The sequence below is a fragment of the Zalophus californianus genome, chromosome 10 (assembly GCF_009762305.2).
Source record: "Zalophus californianus isolate mZalCal1 chromosome 10, mZalCal1.pri.v2, whole genome shotgun sequence".
NCBI classification, from domain to species: domain Eukaryota; kingdom Metazoa; phylum Chordata; class Mammalia; order Carnivora; family Otariidae; genus Zalophus; species Zalophus californianus.
The window spans coordinates 26,623,960-26,647,596 of record NC_045604.1 but is presented as its reverse complement, the minus strand read 5'-3'; the positions used below and the strand labels follow the sequence as shown (position 1 = coordinate 26,647,596).

The window sequence follows — 23,637 nt, the reverse complement described above, 5'->3', positions numbered from 1 at the left end:
CTGGGCGCACCCGTGGGGCTGCAGGGGTGTAGGGTATCGGTTTGTACCTGACTGGGGGGCACTGGCCACGTATACCTGGAGGAAAACGTGCTTGTGAATCACAAACTCTATGAAAAAATTCAGGGCTACTAAAAACAAAGGTGCTAATCATACAGGGGGTACCTGACTTGTCAGAAGCAAGCACCTTCGTGGATTCGTGTAAACGGGAACCCCCCTGGGGCATTTAAGTCTATCACTTCCTGATGCTGATTCCCACACGTTCCCCCCGGGAATCTCTGTGGAACACGCTCCTGGCCCTGAGGCTGCTCGCGTGTGCCGGGCTGTAGCTGACAGTGAATGTGGCCCTCAGAAGGCAGCCCCCAGGGGGGTGTGCGTGTGCGTGCGTGCGAGTGTGCGTGCGCGTCCGAGCCGACAGAGTGGTGGTGGGGTGGGAGGGCACAACCCCAAAGCGGCCTGGGGGGAGCTTTATGGGGGGTGCAAAGTGAGGGTCCTTCTGCAACGTGCCTCTCCTCTGCCCTGCAGCCCCCAGGCTGGCCACCTGCAGATGAGCTCTCCCGACGTCCTGTACCCTCGGGTGGCAGGCATGCCCCTGGCTCAGCCCCTGGTGGAGCATTACGTGCCCCGGAGCCTGGACCCCAACATGCCTGTCATCGTCAACACTTGCAGCCTCAGGGAGGAGGGGGAGGCCACGGAAGACAGGCACTCGGTGGCGGAGGGTGAGCTGTACCGGTACAGCGAAGACGAGGACTCGGAGGGCGACGAGAAGAGCGACGGGGAGCTGGTGGTGCTCACAGACTGATCCGAGCGGGGTGGGCCCGGCCCCCAGCCCGTGGGCGCGGCCGGCCGGCCTGGACTTTGTTGGTACTTGGACTTGGGCCTGCCCGGGAGAGGGGCACAGCTGTGCACTTGTAGATAGCCTCCTGGGGGGGAGATTCCCCCCCCCCACCCCCCGCACCAGCCCTGCGGCCGCGCCCAGGGAGCTGCTGGCCTCACGGGGCAGGACCTGGAGAGTGGTCGGGGGCTGAGCGCCTCGGCCTGCGGGGCTCAGAGCCAGCGGACACTGTATGACCCTCCCCTCCTGCAGGTCTCCTCATCCCAGGGGTCTGGCAGCTCCAGACCTGTCCCCCTGGGGCCACATGCTTTGTTTCCATTCTTGTCCTGGCTGGACCAGCCCCGTAGGACCAACACCCCCCCCCCCAACTCCCACTCCCAGATCGCTCCTCTGTCACAGGATCACTTTGTGCAAAAAGGTCTGGCTGTCCCTCGCTGTCTTGATCTTCTGTCCAGCCTGTTGTGCCTCTGGCGGCGGTGTATAGACGTGTGCGTGTGTATGTGTGCGCGCGCAAGCACACGCGTGTTTCCATCTGTCCACTCATGGCGCAAGGTATTTATTGGGCGCCTGCTCCGTGCCAGGCACCGTTGCTGAGTTCTGTGGGTGTCTCTCGATACCACTCTTGCTTCTCTGGGGGCCTCTCCGTGCTTCACTGTCCCCAAATTGCTACCTCTTTGTCAGTCTGGGTGTCTCAGGTTCTGTGTGTCCTTGTGTTTCTGTCCTCGTTTCTCTGCAGGGCTGTTCTCCCGTCTCCCTTTCTTGGGGTCTGCGCCTCTGCCCTTCTGACACCGCTGGTCAGTCTGGGTTTCTGTAAGGCCCCCGGTCAGCCCCGGGGCCCATCAGCCGCCCTGACCTCCCCTGCCTGTCCCTTCACTCCCTCCCTGACTCTCCCCTGCCCGGCGGTTCCCACAAAGCCATTTTTAGCTCCGAGCAACATGGGAATGTGCTCAGCCTCCAAGGGGCTCTGTCTTAGTGCCCCAGCCCCTGGTCCCAGCCTGAGTGCCAGGTGTTGGGGACAGGAGGGTTGATGGCGCCCCTCCCCCCCTTCCTGACAGTTGACAGAAGCCCTGGGGAGCCAGGGCTCCTCATGGCAGCTGCTGAGTAGGGAGGGGAAGGGGGGGCTCCCCATTCTTGGGGTGGTGAGGACTCTGCCCCTCTGCCTGCCTGCTCCTTCCCCCTCCCCCCCTCACACTGGGGAACTTGACTCAGCTCCTGCTCACATGGACAAATTATTTCCCTAAGAAAAATCCCACGGGCACCTGACTCCACATAGATCCAGAACAGCCCTTGGGTCAGGGTGGGAAGGGAACCCCAAACCCCACGGGGGCAGATGTGGCATCTGTGCCTAACCCCCCCCATCTTCTCCCCTTCCTCTCCATCCCCCCCCTTCCCTCAAGCCCAACTTCTCTCCAGGCTGTTTGTTTTTTTATGACTGTAAACATAGATAGTGCTTTATTTTGTTAATAATAAGATAATGATGAGTAACTTAACCAGCACCTTTCTCCTGTTTACACTTGGGGAATTTTTTTTTCTGTTGGCATAATAAAGACAGACCATTTCAGAATCTGGTTCTTACGTCGGGGTGGGGGGGGGGTGGGGGGTGGGGAGGCTGGCCTGGAGCCTGAATGCCTGAATGTGCCGCCAGCCTGGGCACCACTGCCCCCTTGTGGCAACTCCGGGGAGCTTCGGGCATGGGATCTGGGAGCAAACCTCTGAGGCCAGTGAAGCCCAGGCCAAGCCTTTGGAGTGACAGATGCCACCCAGAGAGCCCGCACCCCAGAGAAGACCCTGCCCCTGCCTCCAGGAGGTAAGCTAGACTTCACCACACATTCTCTACCCCCGTCTCAGTAATGAGAGCCCTGGAAGCAGGCCAGAACCAGCCCCATGGCCTCTGCTGAGAGGCGGGTGTCAGGTCTCCCCTCTGGGCTTTGTCCTCTGAAAACACGGAGGTTAAGCCTTCACCGTAGTTCTTACCTCCTTTTGGAGAAGGAGCCCAGTGAATATCTAATGAAAGCGGTGGACCCTCCTCCCAGGAAAGGACTCCCGTGGGTGCCCGAAGCCCATTTAGGAGCTCTCCAGGCTACTGAGTAATGAAGCAAGGTCGCTAACGATGTGCTTCAGGGGCTCGGTGACCTTTGGTTTGAATGAGGATTTCAAAGGTGTCCCACACTAAGAGAAATAACAGCCCCTTAGACTTAAGTTTTAGTCTGTCATCAGCCCTTTTAACGATGATCAACAAAAAGACCAACTCTCATCAAACATTAATCCCATTGTATGGAATGGGGGCAGCAAAGCTGAAGGGTAATCCTAGTGGAAGAGTGAGACTTGGGTTGGATTAATAGAGGTCGTGTGTTCACAACCAGGGAGACAGGAGAGGATGGGGGTGAGAGAAGTTAGGTGTGGTTCATTGCAGGGCCTCTAACTGAGGAGTGAAGACTCCCCCCCCCCCCCCCCCCGCCCCGCGGAATTAGGTCCTGGCATTTTGGCTGCTGGCCTTTGCGGGTTCGTCCCAGAGCTTTAGGCCTCCTCATCTCAGGCAGGGTACAAGCACAGCCCAGCCTCCCTGGCCCCCCAGGAAAAGACCCGGGTGGTCCTTGAGGAGGATGGCTGGCTGCGGCGCCTGCCCTCTAGTGGTCATGGGGAGAATTGCTCACTTTAACTTGGCCCTGTCCTCCCACCCTCCAGACTCCACTACCTCCCACACTGTGTTCCTAACCCAATCAGGGCAGTCTGTCAGGACCCTCCCAGCCAGGCTCGCCCTCATTCCCTGCCAGCCCTGAGTTCTTCTCACTTCCCTATTCCCAGGTCCTCTGTGGCTCCTCCCACTCTAGGACCCCTTGTCCTGCCTTCATTCTAGCTGCTGGGATGGAATCACATGCCCCGCATCCTTTGAAGATGGACAGTGCCCTCCACGAGGACCTCTGGTTGGTACTCTGGAGCCCTATCCCTCCTGCCTCAGGAGAGGCAATAGCGTCAGGGAGGCACTGAGGCCAGGAACAAAAGGTCCTGGTCGTTACCAGAAGGCTGGGGCCTTCTCTGCGCTCTCTGCAGGAGGCACAGGCCGAGGGTCAGAGCCCAGCAGAGACCCACCTCTGCCCTGGTGTGCTTTGCCCGGAGCTCCTGCTGTGTGTCCAGCCAAGGTCTGAGAGAGTAGAGCCCAGCCCCCCGACCCCGGGAGTTGCCAAGGCCTGGTGCTTGGAACCAGGGGGGCAGGGGTGCTGGTTAGTCTGGGGTGGCAGTGAAAGGAGAGACAGGACTCCAGGCCTTGAGGGGGAGGGGCCTCCTAAACTACCCAGCCCCCCCCCCGCCCCCACCTGCCCCCTCCCCTGGAGCACTGGAGGAATGAGGATGTTTTCTCAAAGGCAGTGGGATGGTGCCTGCAGGTTCGCTCCTTTGGTGCAGGTGGCGGCCGGGGCCGTAGGGGCACAGGATGGTACCTGGGGGACCCTGTCCCAGCCATTCCCTGCTCACCACCGCAACACCGTCTCCAACGCTGTGACATCAAGGCCCCAGGAGGCTGGAAACGAAGCTGCCTTCCCAGTGGTTATTTCTGCCCTCAGCTCCAGAGGTGGATCTGAGAGGAACAAGCAGGGTGGGCACTGCCCTTTAGTCCACAAGAAGGCCCTGCCCACAAGCACCTGACCCCATGGTACCCCTGAGGGGCCCTGCCTGCCCAGCCCCAGCACTGTCCCTAGGCCGGGGCCCACCTTTTCCCCCACGTCCTCTCCCATACCCTTCCTGGGCTTGGTACAGCTACCCCCGCCCCCCCCCCCCCCCCAGCCACACTGGATCACCATGACCTTGAAGGCCCCAGCTGCTGGGGCTAGCTCTGCTCCAGCGGTTTCCATGGCAGCCGGTACTTTTGCCGGCAGAAGCCAAACAGCCAGTCTACCTGGCAGGCAGCCACTGCTCTCCCCAATCTTCAGGGCATCGGGCACCTTCTGGGGGGCCCTGGAGGCAGCGCTGCCTCGGCAGCCCGGGCTGCTGAGAGGGGTACCCCGGCTCTCCTTTGAGCTTCTGCTCTCCCTTCCCTCAGGCCTTCTGAGAAAGTGACCGATTCATTCCAGAAATCGTTGCCTGCTCTCCAGCAGAGCAACAGCCCCTCCCCCTCAACGGCTAGGAGCCAAAACCCGGCCCAGGAAGAAGGTCCTGAGTGCGTCCCCACAAGGTCTCGCTGGTTTCCCGCCTGGTGAGGCCCCAGCCTAGCTCCCTTCCCCAGCAGCAGTATCCTCCTGGGCTCCCCTTATTCTAGCAAGACAGTCAAAGGCAGAAGAGTGGTGAAGGCACTAGTCGTGTCCAGACCTATCCCAAACCAGGAGCCCAGGCCTTGCGAGCCAGGTGCACGGAGGAGGGTGGGGTAGGAAACGTGCAGCCCCAGGGACCCCTGGAGGCGCGGGCTGCAACCCCCCACCCCCACCCCACTGCGGGAGAACTAATCCATCATGCCCTCTATGTCAGTCAAATCCTCACTGTAGGCACTCAGACACAGAGTGGTCCAGAAATGGCCATTTTAATGCAGAAAACCATGATAATTTACAAATGAATCACTTTTTTGGGCCAGAGCCAGGAGGCTGTGAGGGCAGAGAGGAGGTGGAGGGCGTTGAAAGTCCGGGGCCATGAGCTCAGCACCTTCACGACCCATCCTACCCAGGCTCTTGGATGCCTGGTGAGCCCCGAAGTTCCTAGCCCCGGCCCCTTGACTCCCACTACTCATTTCCTAGTGGGAAGTGCTTGGGTCCACTTCAGGACAGGTGGAGAGAGGGAGATAAATCCTTAGAACTGAGGCCCTGGAGGGCAGGGCAGGGAACAAGGCAGAAAGCTGCTGGCTGCTGCTGGCTGCTGTTGGCCACCCCCCTCTGGGTTCTGTCCCCCTCCAGCCAAGCACGAAGCAGAGCTGGGCTCTGGAGGCCCAGGAGGGCACCACCCCCTTGCCTTCCCTCCCAGCAGGTGGCAGAGAGACAGAACACAAGCACAGAACAAAAAGGGCACGGGAGGCGAAGGAGCACAGGTCCTGGGGCAGAGGTCTGGGAAGGGGTGGTTTGATTGGATCTGGCTTGGAGAAAGGGAGGGATCTCAGATGAGGCGGCTTTGGGGGGAGCCGGTAAACCCAGTTCTAGACCATCCCCCCCCCCCCGGATATGTACATCCATCTGTCAGAGTTGGCATGATGCTGGTTTGGGTTCATCAGCACCTCCCACGTGAGGCATGCAGGGGGAGATGGGCTGGAGGCTCAGGGCACTGGAGGTAGAAAGGAGCCCTCCCACCTCCCCCTTTCCCCAAGCCAGGAAGGTCAAAGACACATCTAAGGCAGCCCTGACTCCAGCCTGGCCTGAGGCCAGGAATACTGGGCTTCCCAGGGGTGGTTGTGGTCCAGGCCCTGGCTGACTTACAGGCACTTCCCCAACCCCCCCCCAGCCCCCTCCCCCCAAGTCTGGCAAGGTGAAGGGGACCCCCCAGAGCTGGGTCCTATCAGCCCCTCCAAACAAAAGAATGTGGTCTCCAGCAGCATCCACTGGGGGCTGGCGGCAGGGGTGGAGCCTTCTCCCTGGACACCCACCTGACCCCTCTCCCACCTTGTCCAAGTGTGTGGCCCCCAGAGCAGGACAGAGCCCTGGAGAACAGGTCTGGCCAGGCAGATGGGTAAGGGAGAGATGGGGAAGCTGGTCACTTTGGCATCTCCAAGGCTGACACTTGAGGCTTCACCTTGAAGTACTGGTGGAATCGGATCACTGCGTACCTGCCGGAGGATGAGAACAGGAGCCCGGCTGAGAAGGAAAGCCAGGTGGGCCTGACCCGGGGGACTCTCACCGTGAGCAAGTCTCACCAGCTCAACCCCAGGGCAGGCGGAGGTTTGTTTTTTTTAACTTTTTTATTTTTCTTCTTAGATCGGCCTGGAGCAGCCCTTCCCCAAATGCTTTTTGTTGTTGTTGTTTTGTTTTTTTAACAGTTCGTTTATATCCTTATACAACAGCTCTCCAAGACTTTTTCAGTTTGCAAAACTGAAACTCTGTACCCATTAAACAGCAACTTCCCATATCTCCCTCCCCTGCAGTGCAGCAGTGCAGAGCTTGGCAAAAACCACTCTACTGTTTCTTTAAAAGAAAAAAAAAAAAATCTAAGTAAACACACCGCATGCGGGGCTCAAACTCATGAGCCCGAGGTCAAGAGTCACATGCTCTACTGACTGAGCCAGTCAGTTGCCCCCCTACTCTCTGTTTCTATGAACTTGACTAATTTAGTTATATAAGTGGAATCCTACAGTATTGGTCTTTCTGTGACTGGCTTCTTTCACTTAGCCTGTCCTCAGAGTTTGTATGTTGTAGCATGTGACACGGCTTCCTCTCTTTAAAAGGCTGAGTAATATTCCATCGTGTGTAGACCACACTTTGTTTCCCCATTCAGCCATCCATGGACATGGGGTTGCTTCCGCCTCTTGGCTGCTGTGAATAATGCTATCAACATGGGTGTGCAAATAGCCCTCTGACCCCCTGCTTTCAACTCTGGCTACACACCCAGCGGCAAGAATACTGGATCGCCCAGGAATTCTATTTTTAACTATTTGAGGAAGCACAGTATTGTTTTCCCCAGCAGCTGCGCCATTTTACGTTCCCACCAGTGGCGTCCAAGGGTTCTGATTTTCTACATCCTTCCCAACCCTTGTTTTCTGTTTATCTGCTAATAGCCATCCTAGGTGTGAGTGAGATCTCACCGTGCCTTTGACTTGCACCTCGCCAGTCGCTGTGAACACTGTGAAGTCAGGGTAGTGACTCCTTTCCGGCTGAGGGAGGGGGACAGGGCAAGAAGACTAGACCAGAATGGAGAAAGACTAGACAAGATGTTTCCTGGTCCTTAAGGACATGTGTACCTGATGATGGAGCCAGGAGTCAGTAATCTGGTACGGTCTCGGTGCAGACCCTAGTACCTCACTGAAGGAGGAGCCGGGCCCAATATTGCACATGGTAAGCACTCAACCACCTGAGTCACCTCAGGGAGTCACTTTTGCTCTCTGGAAGAACTCTGTCCTCTCTGCTATAAAACGAACAGGTTTTTCACCACCAGGCTCTGTGGCTAAGAGCAATGGCCTAGGTCGTAAGATGGAGGAGGGAAAGCGAATCTCCTACGAGGCACAAGGGGAGGGTTCAAGAACTTTTGACTACTTTCAGAGTGGTGCTCTGGGCTCAGATGTTTCCCCTAGAGTGGTGACTCCCCCTGGATACGGGGTGGCTGGAATGGGGACAAGTTAGAGCAGAGGAAGGGACTCTGGATGTTCTCCCGCGGCTGTCCTTTGCCCCCACATCCTTGGCTCAAGCTACTCCTTTCCCCCACTCCCCACCACCCCAACTCGCCCCCTGCACTCACCTGAGGAAATCGAAGTCGATGGTGGAGAACTGGTTCTGGATGAGGGCCCAGAGTGCCCAGAAGAAGTGAGATGCCTGGAAAGGGACCAAAGTGAGTCAGCAAGGCAACCACTCATGCCTGTCACGAACCCCATGGAGCTAGAGGAGATGGTCACCCTGGAGGACACAGAACTAGGGCACGGGCCGAGACACAATGGGGTCCCCCTGGCACAAGTCAGGGGAATTCTGGAGGCCAAGTCACTGGACTGCATTTGGGGGCTTCACTCCCTTGAGAAAAAAGCAGAGTTCTACCTGCCCCAGGTAGGGGTCAGCGTAATGGTTCTAGAACTTTCAGCTTGTTCCCCAGCCTGAGCATAGCTCCATCCCTGGCTTCTCCCCCCGCCCAGGGGAATCTCCTGGGGCCTTCAAGGCCAAGGTTCCAGGATGAGATGAACCCCTGCCCCAGAGCACAGGCCCAGTCCCACGGTCATCAGGAGGAGCCCCTTAACTGACCTCCACCCCTTTTCCCTCTTCTGTCCAGAGGTGGGTTAGGTTGGGAAAGGAGTGTAGATGTGGGAGCGAGAAGCCCCGAGTCTGGGCTTTGACTAAGCCTTCAACTGCTCTCCCTCTGGCCAGAGGCGCCCTCGGGGCCAGACTACCCCACTCCAGACTCAAGAAACCAGAGCCTGCTCTCAGCTGTCCGTGGGCAAACAGCAGTGACAGCATGACTATCCCAGGCCAGGGCCCCCCCACCCCACATCCCGCTCGCCCTGGGGTTGGCTGCATAGCACCTCCCTCCGCTTTTCGGGACTTCCAGGGGCATAGATCAATTAGCCACGTGTCAGTGATTACATGGAAACCTTTAGCAAGAGGAAGGCTTAAGTGGAACAGTTAGGAGGAAGAACCTGATGGAGAATCAGTTTTGTGCCAATGAGGAAACCAGGAGAGATAATCCAAAATGACACGTAAGTAAAGATTCTACTTAACCTCCATGATGTATTGTGAAACTCAGGGCAGTGGACTTGTCTTCTTGCTTCTACGTGCCTGACATTAATAAGACTAGTTAGCAATCCCCTGGACACACACCGGAGGAGACCGGGCATGAACCAGGTACCCTGGATAAATGGCACTCAAAATCAAGAACTGACAGCTCAGTAATTTGAGCAGGAAGAGCCTGATGGGAGAGGCTTACATGGAGTTGAGTCAGTGAAGGTAGCTAACAAGGAGGATTAGAACTGACATTCTTTATCTCCTCCAAAGGCTTTAAAAAAAAAGTTTAACTGCAGCATGAAAGGCTAACGTTAGACGCTAGAGAGAACTGCTTGTCCAAATGAGAGAACTGCTAAAACAGGAAGCTGGGCTCTTTCTTGGAAGTCTTCTCCTAGAAAGGAGAAAGAGACTTGACAGGATAGGGAAAAGCAGGAAACAGGGCATCTCAGTATTCTGGGGACGCTCAAGAGGGCTCTTCCCAGATCTCACTTCGGGTCCTGGGTCCTAGGACCTCACCCCTCACCCGGGCCTCTGCTTCCTCCACCCTGGGCTGTGGGAGCGGAGGAGCTGGGGTTGGCCCCTCCTCCCAGCCCCTCCCTCCCCTGCCCTCTCCCGGCCCACACTTACCAGAGCAAACTTGTTGACTTGCACATAGAGCCTCTCCACCTCCCTGGGGGTCACGGCCATGCCCTTCTGTGCCTGCAGGTAATAGCGCAGCCACCGAAGCTGGGTGTCCCGGCCGGGGTACCAGCAGTAATCCACCTCGTTCACACCTGATGGGAAGCAGCCACGGGGTAGTTGCTGGGAGGTGGGCCCACCTGGGGAGGGGGCTCCTCCAGCTCATCAGGGGTTCCCTGCTCCCCTCAAAACCTCCACATACATCCTGCCAGGCTGAGCCTAGGAATACAGCCTGCTGCCCACCAAACTTACCCAATGTGGGGAGCTGGGGGCTCTGCTTTCCATGGGCTGGAGGAAAGCACAGAGGCAGACTGGTTATAGGGCAAGACATGGTCTTGGGTGTGACAGGGACCCCTAAGACAGCATCACTGTACCCCCGTGCCCTTTATAGAAACTACGCCCACAGGAGGTGCTCCCTCACAGCACCACGTCAGGGGCCTCCCCTTTGGTGGGATGCTGACCAGTGAGCCCTGCACAAGGCCTTCCCTCCCACCACCCGGAGGGTCTCATTTAGAAGCGTGGGGTCTCCGACTCTGCCTCCTGGACCAGTGTTGAGCTGGCTCCTTCAAAACATCGCCTGCAGAGCTTGCTAAAAACATAGGTTCCCAGGCACCTCTAGCCCCCTGTCCAATTCTCCAGATGATTCGGGAATGCAGCCACGCTTGGAACCCCTGGACCGGGTGGCTTCGATTCCTTCCGGTCCTGCCCTTCCTTGAGTCCTCCAGCTGCCGGCCCAAAGCGCATCAGCCACATCCCGGGCCCTGTGGCAGCGCCTTGCCTTCGAGCTGGCACGGAGAGTCATAGTTCACTTAAGACAGGACCAGGACCAGGCCATCTTGCCCGCAGTCTCTTCCTCCCTCTCCTTTCCTCCCTGTCCTTCCCAAGCTTCCCTCATACTCCTGGAGAGACACACTCAGTCTCCTCGGGCCCCAAGAGGATGGCTGAGAAAGAATCCCCTGGTGCAGGTGCAGAAACTCAGGCCCAGAGCACAGAAGCTCGCTCCCGGTTAGAACTCTCACCTCCTGCCTCCCAGAACGGGGCCTCCCTGCTCCCGAGAACCCAGGTATTCTCCCTCCCCAGTTCCCAATCTCCTTCCCTGCCTTCCTCCTTCCTTTGCAACCTGGGAGCAGGATGCAATCTGCCTCTTTGGAGAAATTCCAGCTGGTCCTTGCTCTATGTGGTGGGTGAGGAGGGCCTGAAATGCTTCAGAATGATCCCTTCTGGAAAGGCCAGCGGGTCTGGCGGCTGAGCGCTCAGAGGCCCAGGGCCTCTGCTTGGTGCCACACCCCACAGCATCACGGCTCTGCCCAGCTGAGGCCCCACTGTCCTGCAGGTTCCTAGATGCAGCTGCTGGCCACCCTGGGAAGTCATACCTTCAGGGGCAATGAGCGCTTGACAGACCTGGTCAACTGGGGTTCTTGAAGGGACACAATTGGCCAGGCTTGGGCTGGGGAGTGGCCGAGGCTGGGCCAGGTGGAAGTTTTGGAGCTGGCCTGGGTGTGCCTCACCTGTCCTGCGCCCCAGGGGCTGGCTCCATCATGCTGAGCACCCCACACTGCAAGTCGGATGATATCCCTCCAGCCCCCAGGGTCCAGCTCCATCCATGGGTTGCCTCTCTGGTCCCATCAAATCGTTTAACAATGAAGCCCTCAAGCTGGAAAAACCTGCCCGGCTTCCTCACACAAATGATTCTATTGTACATCCTGGGCCTTTGCTGAGCTGGCTAGCGCAACAAAACAGCCCTCATCCAACCCCATCCGCTCCCGCGCCGGTCTCCCTTAGCTACCGGCAGGCTTCCTTGCCTAGTACCAGTGAACACCAGCATGAGGCTTAGCATGTGCTACACGTGTGTGCATGTGTGTGTCTCACGTTGATGGGACGAAGTATCTCCACTTTCCAGAGGCCCAGAGAAGCTGAGTGCCCAGCCCAAGGGTCACACAGCTAATAAGCAACAAAGCCAGGATTTGAACTTGGACAGTCCAGTTGCAGCGTATACGCTTTTCACGAGTTCCACCTAGACGATTCTCATCAGGCCACCAGCTCGTTCTGCTCCTTCTCTGCATGCAGGACCCTTACTCACGATTGGGCAGGTGATACTGGGAGAAGGCAGCCTGGGTGAAGGGGCAGGCAGAAGCTACGTCTGCCCAGGGGAAGGGGGCTTGTTCTTAAGATTTTTTAATTTTCTAAGGTAATCACCCGATGTGGGGCTTGAACTCACAGCGCCAAGATCAAGAATTGCACGCTCCACTGACTGAGCCGGCTAGGCACCCCGGTCTTTTTCTAACTCACATGCCAAGCCCAGTGTCCTTAGGGGTCCTACGGAGGGCACGTTCTCCTGATTTGTACCAAACTGCCAGATGGGCTAGCAGGGGTTGGCTCTGTGTGTGGGGGTCCGGCCACCCACATGAGACTTGGCGCTCCCTCAAGGCAGGTTGTGCCTTCCTCCATGAGTCGTGAGATTTTGGAGGCCAGGGGCTGTCAAGTCTCTACCCAGCAGGGCCAGAAACCCCTCTCATTTTCACCCTGGACCTGGCCATCCATCATAAGGAAAGTATCTTGGACAAAGACCAAAGAGCAATACCCTGCTCACCTGCAAACTCATTGAAATGGTTGCCAATGTCAAAGGCTTGGTAGTTGTAGCCGGCGTACTCATAGTCAATGAACCTTACGTGACCTGTGGGGCAAGAGACAGGGATGAGGGTCGGTCCCTGGAGATAGGGGAACGGCCTGGTCAAGTCCCCACAGACCTCCGGAATGCACGCACAGACTCTGGCTGGCCTCTCGTGGCAACCCAGCCCCCACCCTCCCCAGTGGCTGCCTTCGACACTGTTCATTTGTCCATCTGCCCTCCAGCTGTCCCTCACACAGGTGGATCCTCAAGCTCTGCTCATCTACAGACATCTATCCTCAGCATGGCCGAGGACCAGAAATAAAGGTCAGGGCTCCCTGGGGCTGGAGCTCTCATTAGGCACACAGGAAGGTTCTGTCTCTAGGAGGGCCTGGGCCACCCCAGATGACCTCAAGCCCAAAATGTTGTCGGCGGGGAATGGCTCAGGTGGCCTCACATCAAGGACCTCCACAAACCACAGTTTTGAGTTCTTTCCGGGCATAGGTTTTTCTAAGTAGAAATTTATTTCCTTTTCCCTTTCTCTCTCTTTTTTTTTTTTTTTTTAAGATTTTATCCATTTATTTGACAGAGAGAGACACAGCGAGAGAGGGAACACAAGCAGGGGGAGTGGGAGAGGGAGAAGCAGGCCTCCCGCGGAGCAGGGAGCCCAATGCAGGGCTCGATGCCAGGACCCCGGGATCGTGACCTGAGCCGAAGGAAGGCAGACGCTCAACGACTGAGCCACCCAGGCGCCCCTCCCTTTCTCTATTAACTTGAGATCTAAACTGGAAGGTCGCCTTTTGCTTGTCCGAGGGCCGGTCTGAGGACCAGCACCCCAAAGGCAGCTGATCACTCAGGCCCGGCCCAGCTGCGGCCCAGCCGGAGCCCGGGAAGCTGTACCTTTGGTGCTGTCGTAGATGATGTTCTTGCAGAGCAGGTCATTGTGACAGAAGACCACAGGGGAGTCCAGCTGGGACAGGTGCTCCTTCAGCCAGGCCAGCTCCTGTTCCAACACCTCCACCTGGGGGACATCTGCGGAAAAGCTGGGCAGCGGCCAGAACGGAGGCTGACAGTAAGACAGGCTGCCACTGGGCCTCTGGAGCCCCGAGCTCTGGCCCTGTCACCGCCTGTTGCTGCAGAGGACCCCCGGACAAAGGGCCCGCCCTTCAGACCCTCACTTTTGTCCTCTGGCGCTAAGGCGTCCTGATCTCCTGACTTCCTGCAGTCACTCTAAGCAGCTTATTAAAACGCGGGCGTAAAAGCATTTTGCAAAGCTCGTCTGTCCCCGATCCAATGGCGTCCCTGCTACTTCGTGAAAGGGGGAGGAAGGTAAGGGAGACGGCACAGAGAGAGGACAGGAGCGGGGAGTGTGTGTCCACACGAGAGCAAGGGCAGAGGGGAGAGCTGTGAACAGACCCGCTTTCAGGGCGCTAGGGAAGATGCCTACAGGGAGGTGTGCCCCAAGACTGCCTGGGGGAGGCATCACAGTGCTCTGCAGAGGGGCTGGAGGATGGACACTCCTGGCCGGTCCCCCTCCTCTTCTAGCGGCTGGTGTCACAGGTGGAAAGGACCAGAGGGCTCATAAAGCCTAACTTCTCATCTCACAGAGAGACTACTCAGGCCCACTTAAGAAAGCAAACAAACTGCTTCTTGGGCTCACTCCTACAAGACCAAGGGACTATTAGGGCCTTTCAATTGAGCATTTGCTCTGAAGCTCCCCGGTGACTTGTCCCCTCCACCCTGAACTAGGAGCATGTGTATCCTTGTCCCAGACCACGCATGCGTGGGCAACTTGCGGGCAGGAACACGGATGACAAAGGCCAGCCCTCTTTCTGCCCTGCCCCATCCTGCAGCACCTAAGGCCTTGCTGCTGAAAGAAACCCATGCTGAGGAATGAATGAATGAATGGAGGGGTCAGTCGGTGCTGGTAGCAAAGGCCATGTGGAAGTTGGTGAGGACACACTGTGCTGGGATGCTCTGAACTTTGGTCCCCAGGAAGCACACAGGACTGTGTACACTGAAAAGCCAAATAGTTAGCACAGCCCTTAAAACCCCAGAACCACCAATGGGTGGAGGGGAGGAGGCTGCGGTTTTATCTCCTGTTCTGTCTCCATGTAGCTTCTGTTTGCTCTCTTATCCAGGGCAGCCAGAGTACGTGCAGGAGGATGAGCGTGAGATCCGTCCTCCCGATCCTCCCAAAGGATGCCCCGTCAGCCCCTCACACGGCCCAGAGACTAAAACATGGCAAAGCGCGTTCGGCAACTAAGGCATCCCCCTCTCCCCCTGGGAAAGGATGAGCGGCAGGCTCCCTCCCAGGCTTTGAGAAGGTCAAAGCGAGAGAGGATCTTAGGCCTCTAGTGCAAGTCTTTGGGGGAAATGGAGGCTCAAGGAAGAGGGCAGAGGCCTTCTAGCTTACAGATGTTTCTTGCACAGCTGGACCCTCTTCCCCCTCACCCAAGGGAAGCAGTCCTCAGCCTGTGCATGGATGCAAAATCAAGCAGAACCTCCTAACTGCGAGGGCCTCAGTGCCCCTCAGAGGCTCTGCACAGGCCACTCTGAGCTGGGGAGAGTCTAACGAGGGGGGTGATCTGGGGGGGGGGCTTCCTTTAGCCTCACTGGAGTTTATCTGTGTCGACTGGTCTGCATAAACGCATTTCAGTCTTGGCTCTCCTTAAGAAGATACCTTTCAAGATTCTTTTTTTCTTTTCCTGGTCCAAGACCATCTAAAGATAAGAATTAGGAGGCCTCCTTTGGTTTGCTCTGGTCTCAGCCTGAAAAACATGTCTTTGACATCTAAGATACCTGCTGCCCAGGCCCTGACCTCCTCCTGACCCCCACCTTACCCACCCCAAGGCCACGCAGATGGTTACTGTGGGAGTGGTCCAGGCCTTCTATCTCCCTGGGCAGCCTCCCTCCCCTGCGCACTTGAAACCCCGCCAGCTTCGCTACCTTCAGCCCTGAGCCCACTAGACTTTCTCAGGGCTGTGCGGTTGGCAGACGAGTGGCCACCACCGCGTCATAGAAGCTGTCACACCCCAGGAAGCCTGCTCCTCCTCTGTCCCTTAGAGGCAGCGGCGGGGGGTGGTGGTGGTGCAGGGGCTGCCCTCCCCCACCCCGGGAAACCTGGGGGTTCCTCCTGATGAAAACACTTCTGCCTGCCTGCCAAATACCCACTCAGCTCGCCGGATCTGGGTGGAGGGAAGTACCTTCTCCCACAGTGGACTGAGTGTTGGGAGCTTCCTGGCTCATCACCTTTGCCCTTACACCACTCAACCCATCCCCATCTCCTCCTGATGCCCCCAAAGCAGCGATCACCCCCCACCCTCTATGCCCAACCAGACACCAAGACCACCAAAATCTATTTCCACAGGGTGCCTGAGGCATCCCCCACTCTCCTTCCCCCCCCACTCCATCCACCACCACCACCATGAAGCTGCCCGTGGACCCTGCCCATTCAGTTACAACACTCCCTGAGGGGGTCGCCTGACCTCCAATCCCTACCCCCACTTCCCCAAATCCCACCTGATTCTGTCCTTTACAATGCCAGAGAGCTTTCTCCCTAAACCACAGTCATGGTCCCTGGCTCAGAGGCCTCCACAATGACCGTTAAATGAAATGCTGGCTCCTTAACCTGACTTGGAAGGGTCCTCCCGGTCTAGCTCCAACCCACTTCCCACAGCCCTTCCCAATCCCTCCTGAAGGCCCACTCCGGCCACCCTCATCCACTGGCCACCCATGAGCCAAGTGTGTTCACACCATCTCCACCAGCCCGAGAGGCCTCCCTTCCCAGCTCTGCCCCTCTACCTCTGCCAGGAAGACTGGCCCTGGTTCTCCCACCGCCACATACATTACACGCCCTGCCTTCTTTTGTCGCTTCGCATGGGCAGGTCCTATTTACCCAGATGGTTCCTAAGCTCCTTGAGGGTAGGGCCAATGTCATGTCCGTATTTTTCATTGTTTTAAATCCCAGTTGAGGTTTGTGAAATGCAGGATTGACTAAATCAGGGTTATTAGACTGTGACTAGAGCTCAAGAGTTTCATCTCATCCAGGTGACTGCTCATCACAGCCCCGCTTGGGGCAGGTTAGGCAGTTTAGGGCAGGCACCGACCCCTAAAGAGCCTCCGAGAAGTTAAACAACTCGATTTGCCAAGGTCAAATATATGACAAGAACAAAGGTAGTCGGTCAGCTCTTCTCCAGGGACCACTCCGCTCCCAACAAGGTCACCCCTGAAGGTTACACGGTGACAGTACAAAGGAAGCTAAAGTAGCAAGGGTCATGCCTGAGCAGCAGGTCTGGACTCTAGCCCTTGAGCTGCCACTGACCTTGGGCAAGTCTCACCCCCTCTCCAGACCTCAGTTTTTCCATCTACCAAATGAAAGTGGTGGGCTGCATGATCAGAGGGTCCTGTTGACTCAGACACCCCAGGGTCCTGCTCTCCATGTGTTGTTTTAGCCCTAAGGGATAGGCAGTCCTTGTCCCAGAGATAACATTTGGCATCGAAGGTCTGAATGTGGGCCATCCTGGACAAATAGTCCTAAAGCAGTGCTTGATAATCATTAAGTGGGAGGATCCAGATAAAGTCACGCATGCGTGTGTGTGTGTGTGTGTGTGTGTGTGTGTGTGTGTGTGTGTGAGACAGAGAGAGACAGACAGACACACACGATTGAGAGAGAGTTAATTATTGTCTTGTCATCTTAGAGGAGGGAAGGAGATACCCTACACTCCCATGAACCTTTGGAATAAGGGAGATGTTCAACGCAGCAGGGAACATGGAGGGATCAGACTCACTACTGCCTTCCCCTAGAGGGGGCAGGGGTGACCCACTCTTCTCTCCAACTCTCTATGCCTCCTCCAGCACTCAATGCTACGCTGGGAGCCAGGCAGCTGAAGGCTAGAAGGACTCTCAGGTTGCTGGCCAGAGAGCCTAGCTGTCTGGGAGCCCCGTCTTCCCTGGGGAAAGGCACTGTCAGGATGCGTGGAGTACCAGTGAGGGAACGGTATGCTGTCAGTGTGAACAAGGTGAGGAGCAGGGTCCCCAGGGGCATGTGCGGACGAGAGGCGTCTAGGCAAGTAGCAGGAGTCTTGATGTCCCAAGGGCTTGTCAACTGACAAGCTGAGTTCTGACTGACTGAACTCGGCCTCACCCCATTCTCAGAGGCCAGGCTCTCCCTTCTGGTTGCTCAGAAAGCAGCTAAGGTAGAAAGGGCCCTGGGCTAGGAAACAGACCCCTGCCTCCGATGAGCCCCCAACACTGGGTAAAGCTTAGTCTCTGAGCCTCAGTCTCCTTTAAGTAAAGGAGGAGACGCAGTCCCCAACCCTCGTCTCTACCACAACCAGAAGACTCAAAGTGAAATCAGCACATAAGCACAGGCTTAAAGCTGTGGATCTTAAGTTCCTGAGATTCAGTCGGTCGGCCCAACTCTGCTTGGAGACAGAGACTCAGAAGTCAGGAGCCCCTCAGCCTCTGGGTGGGGTGGGGGACGGAGCCCAAAGAATGGAGGCGGGATAACATGAAGGCGGCAGAGACAATGGCAGCTTTGAACCCTCCCAGATCTTTGTACCTGGGGCTGATCTCGTTCTTCACAAGGGTGAAGTAATTGTGCATCTTGTGCCACAGGGTGGGCTTGGGCAGGCTGCCGTTGGCGTGGATGGTGTGAATCTTTGCCATTTCTAAGGCGATTAGCCTAAACAGAAAACAGGAAGAGTAGAGCATCAGTGTGGGGCAGGCCCGTCCCAGCTCAGCCCCTCCGAAAGGGGTCCCACAGGGTGAGGACTGCGGGCCAGTCAGAGGGCTGAGGGTGGGACAGCTCTTTTAGGGATTCTCGCTCCTGCAGCAGGAAGGTCTTAGCGGAAGGCATGAAAATGACGTAAGGCCTTTAGCCCAGCAGTGACCTTTCCAGAACAGGAGCTGGGGCTGCTTCAGGGAGCAGGAAGGCAAAGCAGTGGGCCGCCAGCCACAGGTCAGCGACCCTGCCCCACCCCAAGGTCGTATACCCACAGCAACCCCTGAGGACAGAGGGGTCACCTGGGGATGGGGGCAGTGGCCCTCCTCCCTCCCTGGACTCTGATCCATGCCCTCAGGGGGAGGTGAATGCAGGGCACCGAGGGATCAGGGGGGTGGTGATGCCAGGCTGGGAAGAAATGCCCGCCTCTTATCAGCCTGGCCAAGGTGGGGAGGGAAGCAGGCCGGCCCAGGGCAGCCCCTTCCTCTGCGGCAGGGAGTTGATGCTGGCGGCTGGGTGCCAAGGACGCAAAACAAACCAGCGTTCTATTTTCAAGTCCTCCTGTGGACATTATCCAAGGTCCCGGGAGAGAAGGAGGGGGCGGTGGGGAAGGGGGCTGGGAGAGGGCGGGGGCGGATGGAGGACTGACCGGTCAGAGAGGGAGGGCCTTGATAAGGACCCCAGCGTCTGAGGCCCTGCATCCCAGCTGGGCTCCCCCAGTCCTCTGGCAGCTCTCCCTTCTGGGGCCCCACCCCCAGCCCGGCTGCCAAGCCTCCAACATTCACGCTTCCTTCGCCTCTGCCTGTTGCTCGAATAATAATCACTGGGAAAGACAACAAAGGCATTGGCTGTTTGAAACCTTGTTCCTGAGCTGTTCCAGGGACACCCCTCCCCTTGCCAGGTCCTGGGAAGGGGCAGGCCGTCACCCAACAGGATAGCAGGGCAGTCTAGGGTCTCCTCCGGAAGCCCCCCAGGCTCCCAGCTCCTGAAGGGTGGAGGGGGCAGGGGGTGTGGCAGCCACCGAGAGGGTGAGCGGGTGAGAGATGAAGGCTGTGCTTTCAGAGGCTAGAGGCCCCGGGGCAGGAGGGAGCCCGCCAGGGTTTTAGGCGAGGCAGGGAAATAGACCTGAGACCCAGGCCTTCCCTTCCCAAAGGAAGATTCTGACTAGAGCATGAACAGAGCGTTTCCTTGAATATCAATAGGGCTGTTGTCTGGAAAAGCAATGAAAGTAACCTCAACACTCAGCATTTTTATGCTGCAAAGCCTCAGCAGGCAGAGGCTGGGAGGTGGGGGTCAGGGGAACGGGGGACGTGGCTCCCCAAGGCGTCCTCTTTGCCTTTCCTCGCAGAGATCCACCTTCACCCGAGAAAGATAATGGTCTATCCTTGGAAAATCATCAGGGAAGAGCCTACCTCCTACACCTATCCCAGTTTCTGGCTCTCCCCCAAATGTAAAGTTGTTATCGAACCTACATCCATCTTCAATCTTCCTGACAGTGCTAATTGTTTCCACGAGAGAACAAGGAACAGCACCATATTCATAGAGGTGGCCGGAGACTGGGAGGGACCTGGGGAGGACCTGCCAATATTTGAGCTTATTTACAAAGACTTGAAGGAGAGCTGGGAGCAGAGCGTAGGAGAAGCCAGGCCATGGTTCCCCGGGCCCCCACCCTCCTCTGACCTCCTACCTCCAGCTCAGCGGGAGCCTGAGAAGACCACTCAACAGGTCTGTATGTCCCTCCTACCTCCAGCTCAGCGGGAGCCTGAGAAGACCACTCAACAGGTCTGTATGTCCCCCTAACTACACACACACACACACACACACACAACTGAACATAAATATCCCAGGGCCCGACCAGTCCCAGAGGCAGTGCTCCGGAGTACTCAAGGGGAACGCATCTGAGTCCCTTCTAAGTCCCTGGAGGGCCTGTCAGGGGTTCTCCGCAAATAGGCCAGGTGCACTTACTTGGGGTTAACTGAGTAACAGGTGAGGAAGCAAGGAACCTTCTTGGTCTGCTCCCTAGATGGGCTTTTATTGTTTCTCCTCGGTATTTGGGCGTATTTGGAAGGCTCCTTCTCCTTGGCTGGGACGGGACTGATCCCAAAGATCCCAGGCCAACCCCTCGGCTGCTGTCCAGGGTCAGGAGTCAACCTCAGCCTGCCTGGGACCTCGCTATAGTTGGAGGGCTCCGCACGCAGGTGCGGCTCGGGGGTGGGGGTGGGGGATTCTGCCTGACATCCCCGCCCAGAACGGTTAGAGGAGAGAAAGGCACTCTGGGCTCCTCTTTAGTTCTCCCCCTCCCAGACCCCACAGAGCCATCCACAGTGCTTGAAGGTTAAGTCTACTTCCTGGGTCCTACACATCCAGGCATTCAGTGGGAGGGGCTCCCAGGGGGTCATGTGTTCTTGTGGGCCTCTGGAAGGAAGGCTTGGCAGCTGCCCAAACCTGGGCTCCCACTTTGTTGGGGGAACCTGGAAGGAGCTCAGACTGGGGGAGGGCTGATGTCTCTCTGTGCTGCTAAACCCAAGCTCACCCTGGATGGGGCCCATTCTCCTAGCATGCTTGAGCTCCTGGCAGGACGGGAGGGGCAGGAAATCCTGGGCGCTCTGGGGATTTGGCTCAGATTTCATTTCCAAGGCTCTGAGAGGTTTCCAGGTCAGACATGGGGTGGGCAAAAGGGCTGAGACATGAGGCCAGGAAGCAGAGCCCTGCTGCATTTAGGGAACCAGGTCCTTTGGTCTCAGGTTCACCAAATTCTCACTTGCCTCCCTAAGAGGCAGGTACCCCTTCTAACAGATGCCACCGAAAATCCATTCAAAGCAATGGCCCCTCTCTGCAGAGCAAAGTGCGCGCACACGCACTTTTCATGCAATTTCAGGAAGTTCACAGACCTTATGACTCATTCATGGACTCCACTCTACGCCGAGGAAGCTGGCCAAGGCCTGAGGAATCGCAGGAATGAATGGTACCCCGGGCCACCTTCTCACCTGAAGAGCCGGGGCTCCCGGATGTGCTCGGGTCCCAGGGCCATGCCCCTCATGTACTCGTAGCACAGCCCATTCTGGAAGGTGCAGTAGAGTTTGGGGGCACAGCCATGTGCTCGCAGCAGCTGGAAGTTCCTGACCTCATTCTCCCGGTCCACCAGCAGCTCGGTACGCTCCCCGTACACCCGCACCAGCACGCAGTCCCGCATGTCCTCCTCCACGTAGCAGGCCACCAGCTTGTTGGTGATGCCATCAGTGAAGCGCTGGCATGGGGAGGGGGAGCACAAGAGCGCGTGGGGCAGGGTCTCTGCTCTTGCCCCATGGCTCCCCAGCTCCAGCATGGGGTGCTCATTTGCATGCCCAGCACAACCACGCAGAACCCCCCCATTCTTTGGCCCTCTAACTTAAGAGGAGCTCAGCACTCTTTCTAATGCCTTACCCTCCTCAGTGCTTGGGATAGCCTGAGTTCGAGAACAAAACCTCGGCTCAGGCACCCTCACCTCTCCTGCGTCTGGCAGATGGGATTTGGCAGTGGAAGAATTTCCACACTCCTTGGTGGGAGAAGCCCCCTCCCCCCTTCTTACTTCTCCATCCCTGAAAGAAACCTCCATGGACCAGAATGTGGCCAGGGAGGAGCGGGAGCTGCCTAGGACAAGTACATTCTGACCCAGCTGCCTCTCACCATCTGCCCAGCCGGGGACTCTTTGCTGCACCTCACGCCCCATCCAGCAGCGGAGGTGCGGGAGGTACAGAGGTTGGCACCCAGCTGAGCGTTTTGGTGGTCGGAGCTCCTTAGGGCCTCTGAGTTCCAAACCAGAAGAGACAGTAGGCCATGGGCTGGGGAAAACAGACTCTCTGGGTACGGTGGCAAGGAGGAATGAACCATGGAATTTATAGGGCACAGTGTGACAGAGCTGGTAGGGGCTCTAGAGGACATCTGAACCGATTCTAGGTGGGGAAACTGAGGCCCAGAGAGGGGAGAGACTGGCAGGTAGCACGTTCAATCAGTGCTGGAATGAACTTCAGACCTGCTGGATCCCTTGTGGGTCTTACAACCAAAGTGCGTCTTTTATTTTGAAAATGCTACCCACCCATCCTTCCCCCAAGAGGTGTCTGTCAGCCTCCGCACTGGGTGGGGGAACCTGGCCTTTCCCCACCCAGAAGGCCCTGGCAGCACCAAGCCCCTGCCACTCCAGCACTAGCTGCAGGTGCCGGGCTCAGGACTCCTTCCTCCGCACGCAGCTCCCAGAGGGGCTGGCGGGGGAGGGTGAGCAGGTGAAGCCTCTTCAGAGGATGCAGATCAGCTGGGGAGTCTGCCTGAGGCTCCTCAGTGGGAGGCTCTGCCCACATCTGTGTCCCCGAGAATGTGCCCAGCTGGGGGGTGGGGAGGCCCCCTGTGTGGGGGTGCTGAGCCTGAGCCTGGGGCGACGGGGAGGGTTTCCACCCAGCGCGGGGGCCCTGGGCTAGCCGGAATTCCACACGGTGGCTCCTGGGACCGGCAGGAACCGCTCAGAGCCTGGAGACTTTGCTCCCACCACCGGCTGGAGAAGGGACAGGGATGTGTGTGTGTGTGGAGGTGGGGGGCTCCCTTAAAAGTTCCTGCCTCCTCAGGTTTCAGCGCCGGCCGCGCGCGCTCCTCCGGGCGGCGAGGGGCACCGGCGCACGGCGACAGGGGGTGGGGCCCGCGCGCGCAGCTTGCTGACGGTGGGCAGGTGGACCTCCGGCGGCCCGCGAGCCCCGGGAGGAGGGGGGTGTGGGGGCCGGGGGGGGCGTGTGGGGGCCGAGGGAGGTGGGAGCCTGGCTCTGCTTCGGGGCCAGAACAGACGAAGCAAAATACACACCCAAACCACCATTGCAACCCTGCCCTGCGCACCCGTGGGACCGCCACCCGGAAGGATGCACGGACAGACATCCACGCATCCCCTCTCCAACCCCGACAGGGCCCCAGCCCGGCCCCGCGCCCGCTCGGCTACCTTGGTCCGAACTTGCTCGGGCTTCCAATGCGGCCGCAGCTCCTGGATGAGGCGCAGGGCGCCCGGGAGGATGTCGTCCTGGTCCACGGATATGCCGAAGCAAGGGACGGCGGCGGCCCTCGGGGCGCCCGGCGGCTCCCGGCAGCCCGCGCTGGCCGCCGCCTTCTCCTCCATGCCCCATGAGCACTGCGGGCACGGCGCCTGCCGCCGCAGGTAAAAGGGCGAGCACGGCAGAGGAGCCGAAGGGGGCACAGCCATTCCCAGCAGCCCCACCCCCTCGGAGCCGCCGCGCGAGCGCTAGCCCCTGCGGGGGGGCCCGGCGCGGCGGTGGGAGTGGTAGAGGAGGGGCCAGGGGAAGTCCATGACTCAGGAGCCCGCTGCCCGCTCCGATCGGCGCCCGAAGCCGACCCGGGAACGCCGGAGCCCGCCGCGATTGTGACATCATCACGGGCGGCAGGCCGCGGGGCGGGGGCCCGGGAACGCCCCCGCCCCGCCCCGCCCCCGCCCCGG

The 23,637-nt window shown here is 58.1% G+C and overlaps 2 protein-coding genes across 15 annotated transcripts in view; one reads left to right on the top strand and one right to left on the bottom strand.

Moving 5' to 3' along the window:
* The window catches only part of SOX13 (SRY-box transcription factor 13), a 46,543-nt gene extending 44,150 nt beyond the window's left edge, over nucleotides 1-2,393 (top strand). For 8 of the 10 annotated variants that reach the window (XM_035722254.1, XM_035722252.1, XM_035722253.1 and 5 more), the window contains one exon: nucleotides 523-2,393. In XM_035722254.1, coding sequence (XP_035578147.1) covers nucleotides 523-799 — 277 coding nt within the window. In that variant the 3' untranslated portion in view covers nucleotides 800-2,393. The remainder of the gene's footprint in view (nucleotides 1-522) is intronic. The other 2 variants (XM_035722250.1, XM_027611342.1) reach the window with 1 other exon arrangement.
* Nucleotides 818-23,609, bottom strand: ETNK2 (ethanolamine kinase 2). Of its 5 annotated transcripts, XR_003523048.2 has the most exons (10): nucleotides 23,128-23,609; nucleotides 21,158-21,417; nucleotides 18,009-18,131; nucleotides 13,346-13,488; nucleotides 12,428-12,511; nucleotides 9,787-9,932; nucleotides 8,192-8,265; nucleotides 6,390-6,569; nucleotides 4,304-4,406; nucleotides 818-2,363 (listed from the first exon to the last, which is right to left on the bottom strand). XR_003523048.2 is itself a non-coding variant. In XM_027611343.2 (8 exons), exons 1-8 carry the CDS (start codon nucleotides 23,383-23,385, stop codon nucleotides 6,497-6,499), a joined length of 1,161 nt encoding a protein of 386 aa, XP_027467144.1. In that variant the 5' UTR covers nucleotides 23,386-23,609; the 3' UTR covers nucleotides 6,241-6,496. The 5 variants fall into 5 exon arrangements, 2 of the variants coding, with proteins under 2 accessions (XP_027467144.1, XP_027467145.1); XR_003523047.2 differs by having other exon boundaries at nucleotides 2,254-4,406; XR_004819363.1 differs by lacking the exons at nucleotides 21,158-21,417; nucleotides 23,128-23,609 and adding an exon at nucleotides 18,820-18,963 and having other exon boundaries at nucleotides 2,254-4,406.
* Nucleotides 23,610-23,637: the final 28 nt, after the last annotated feature.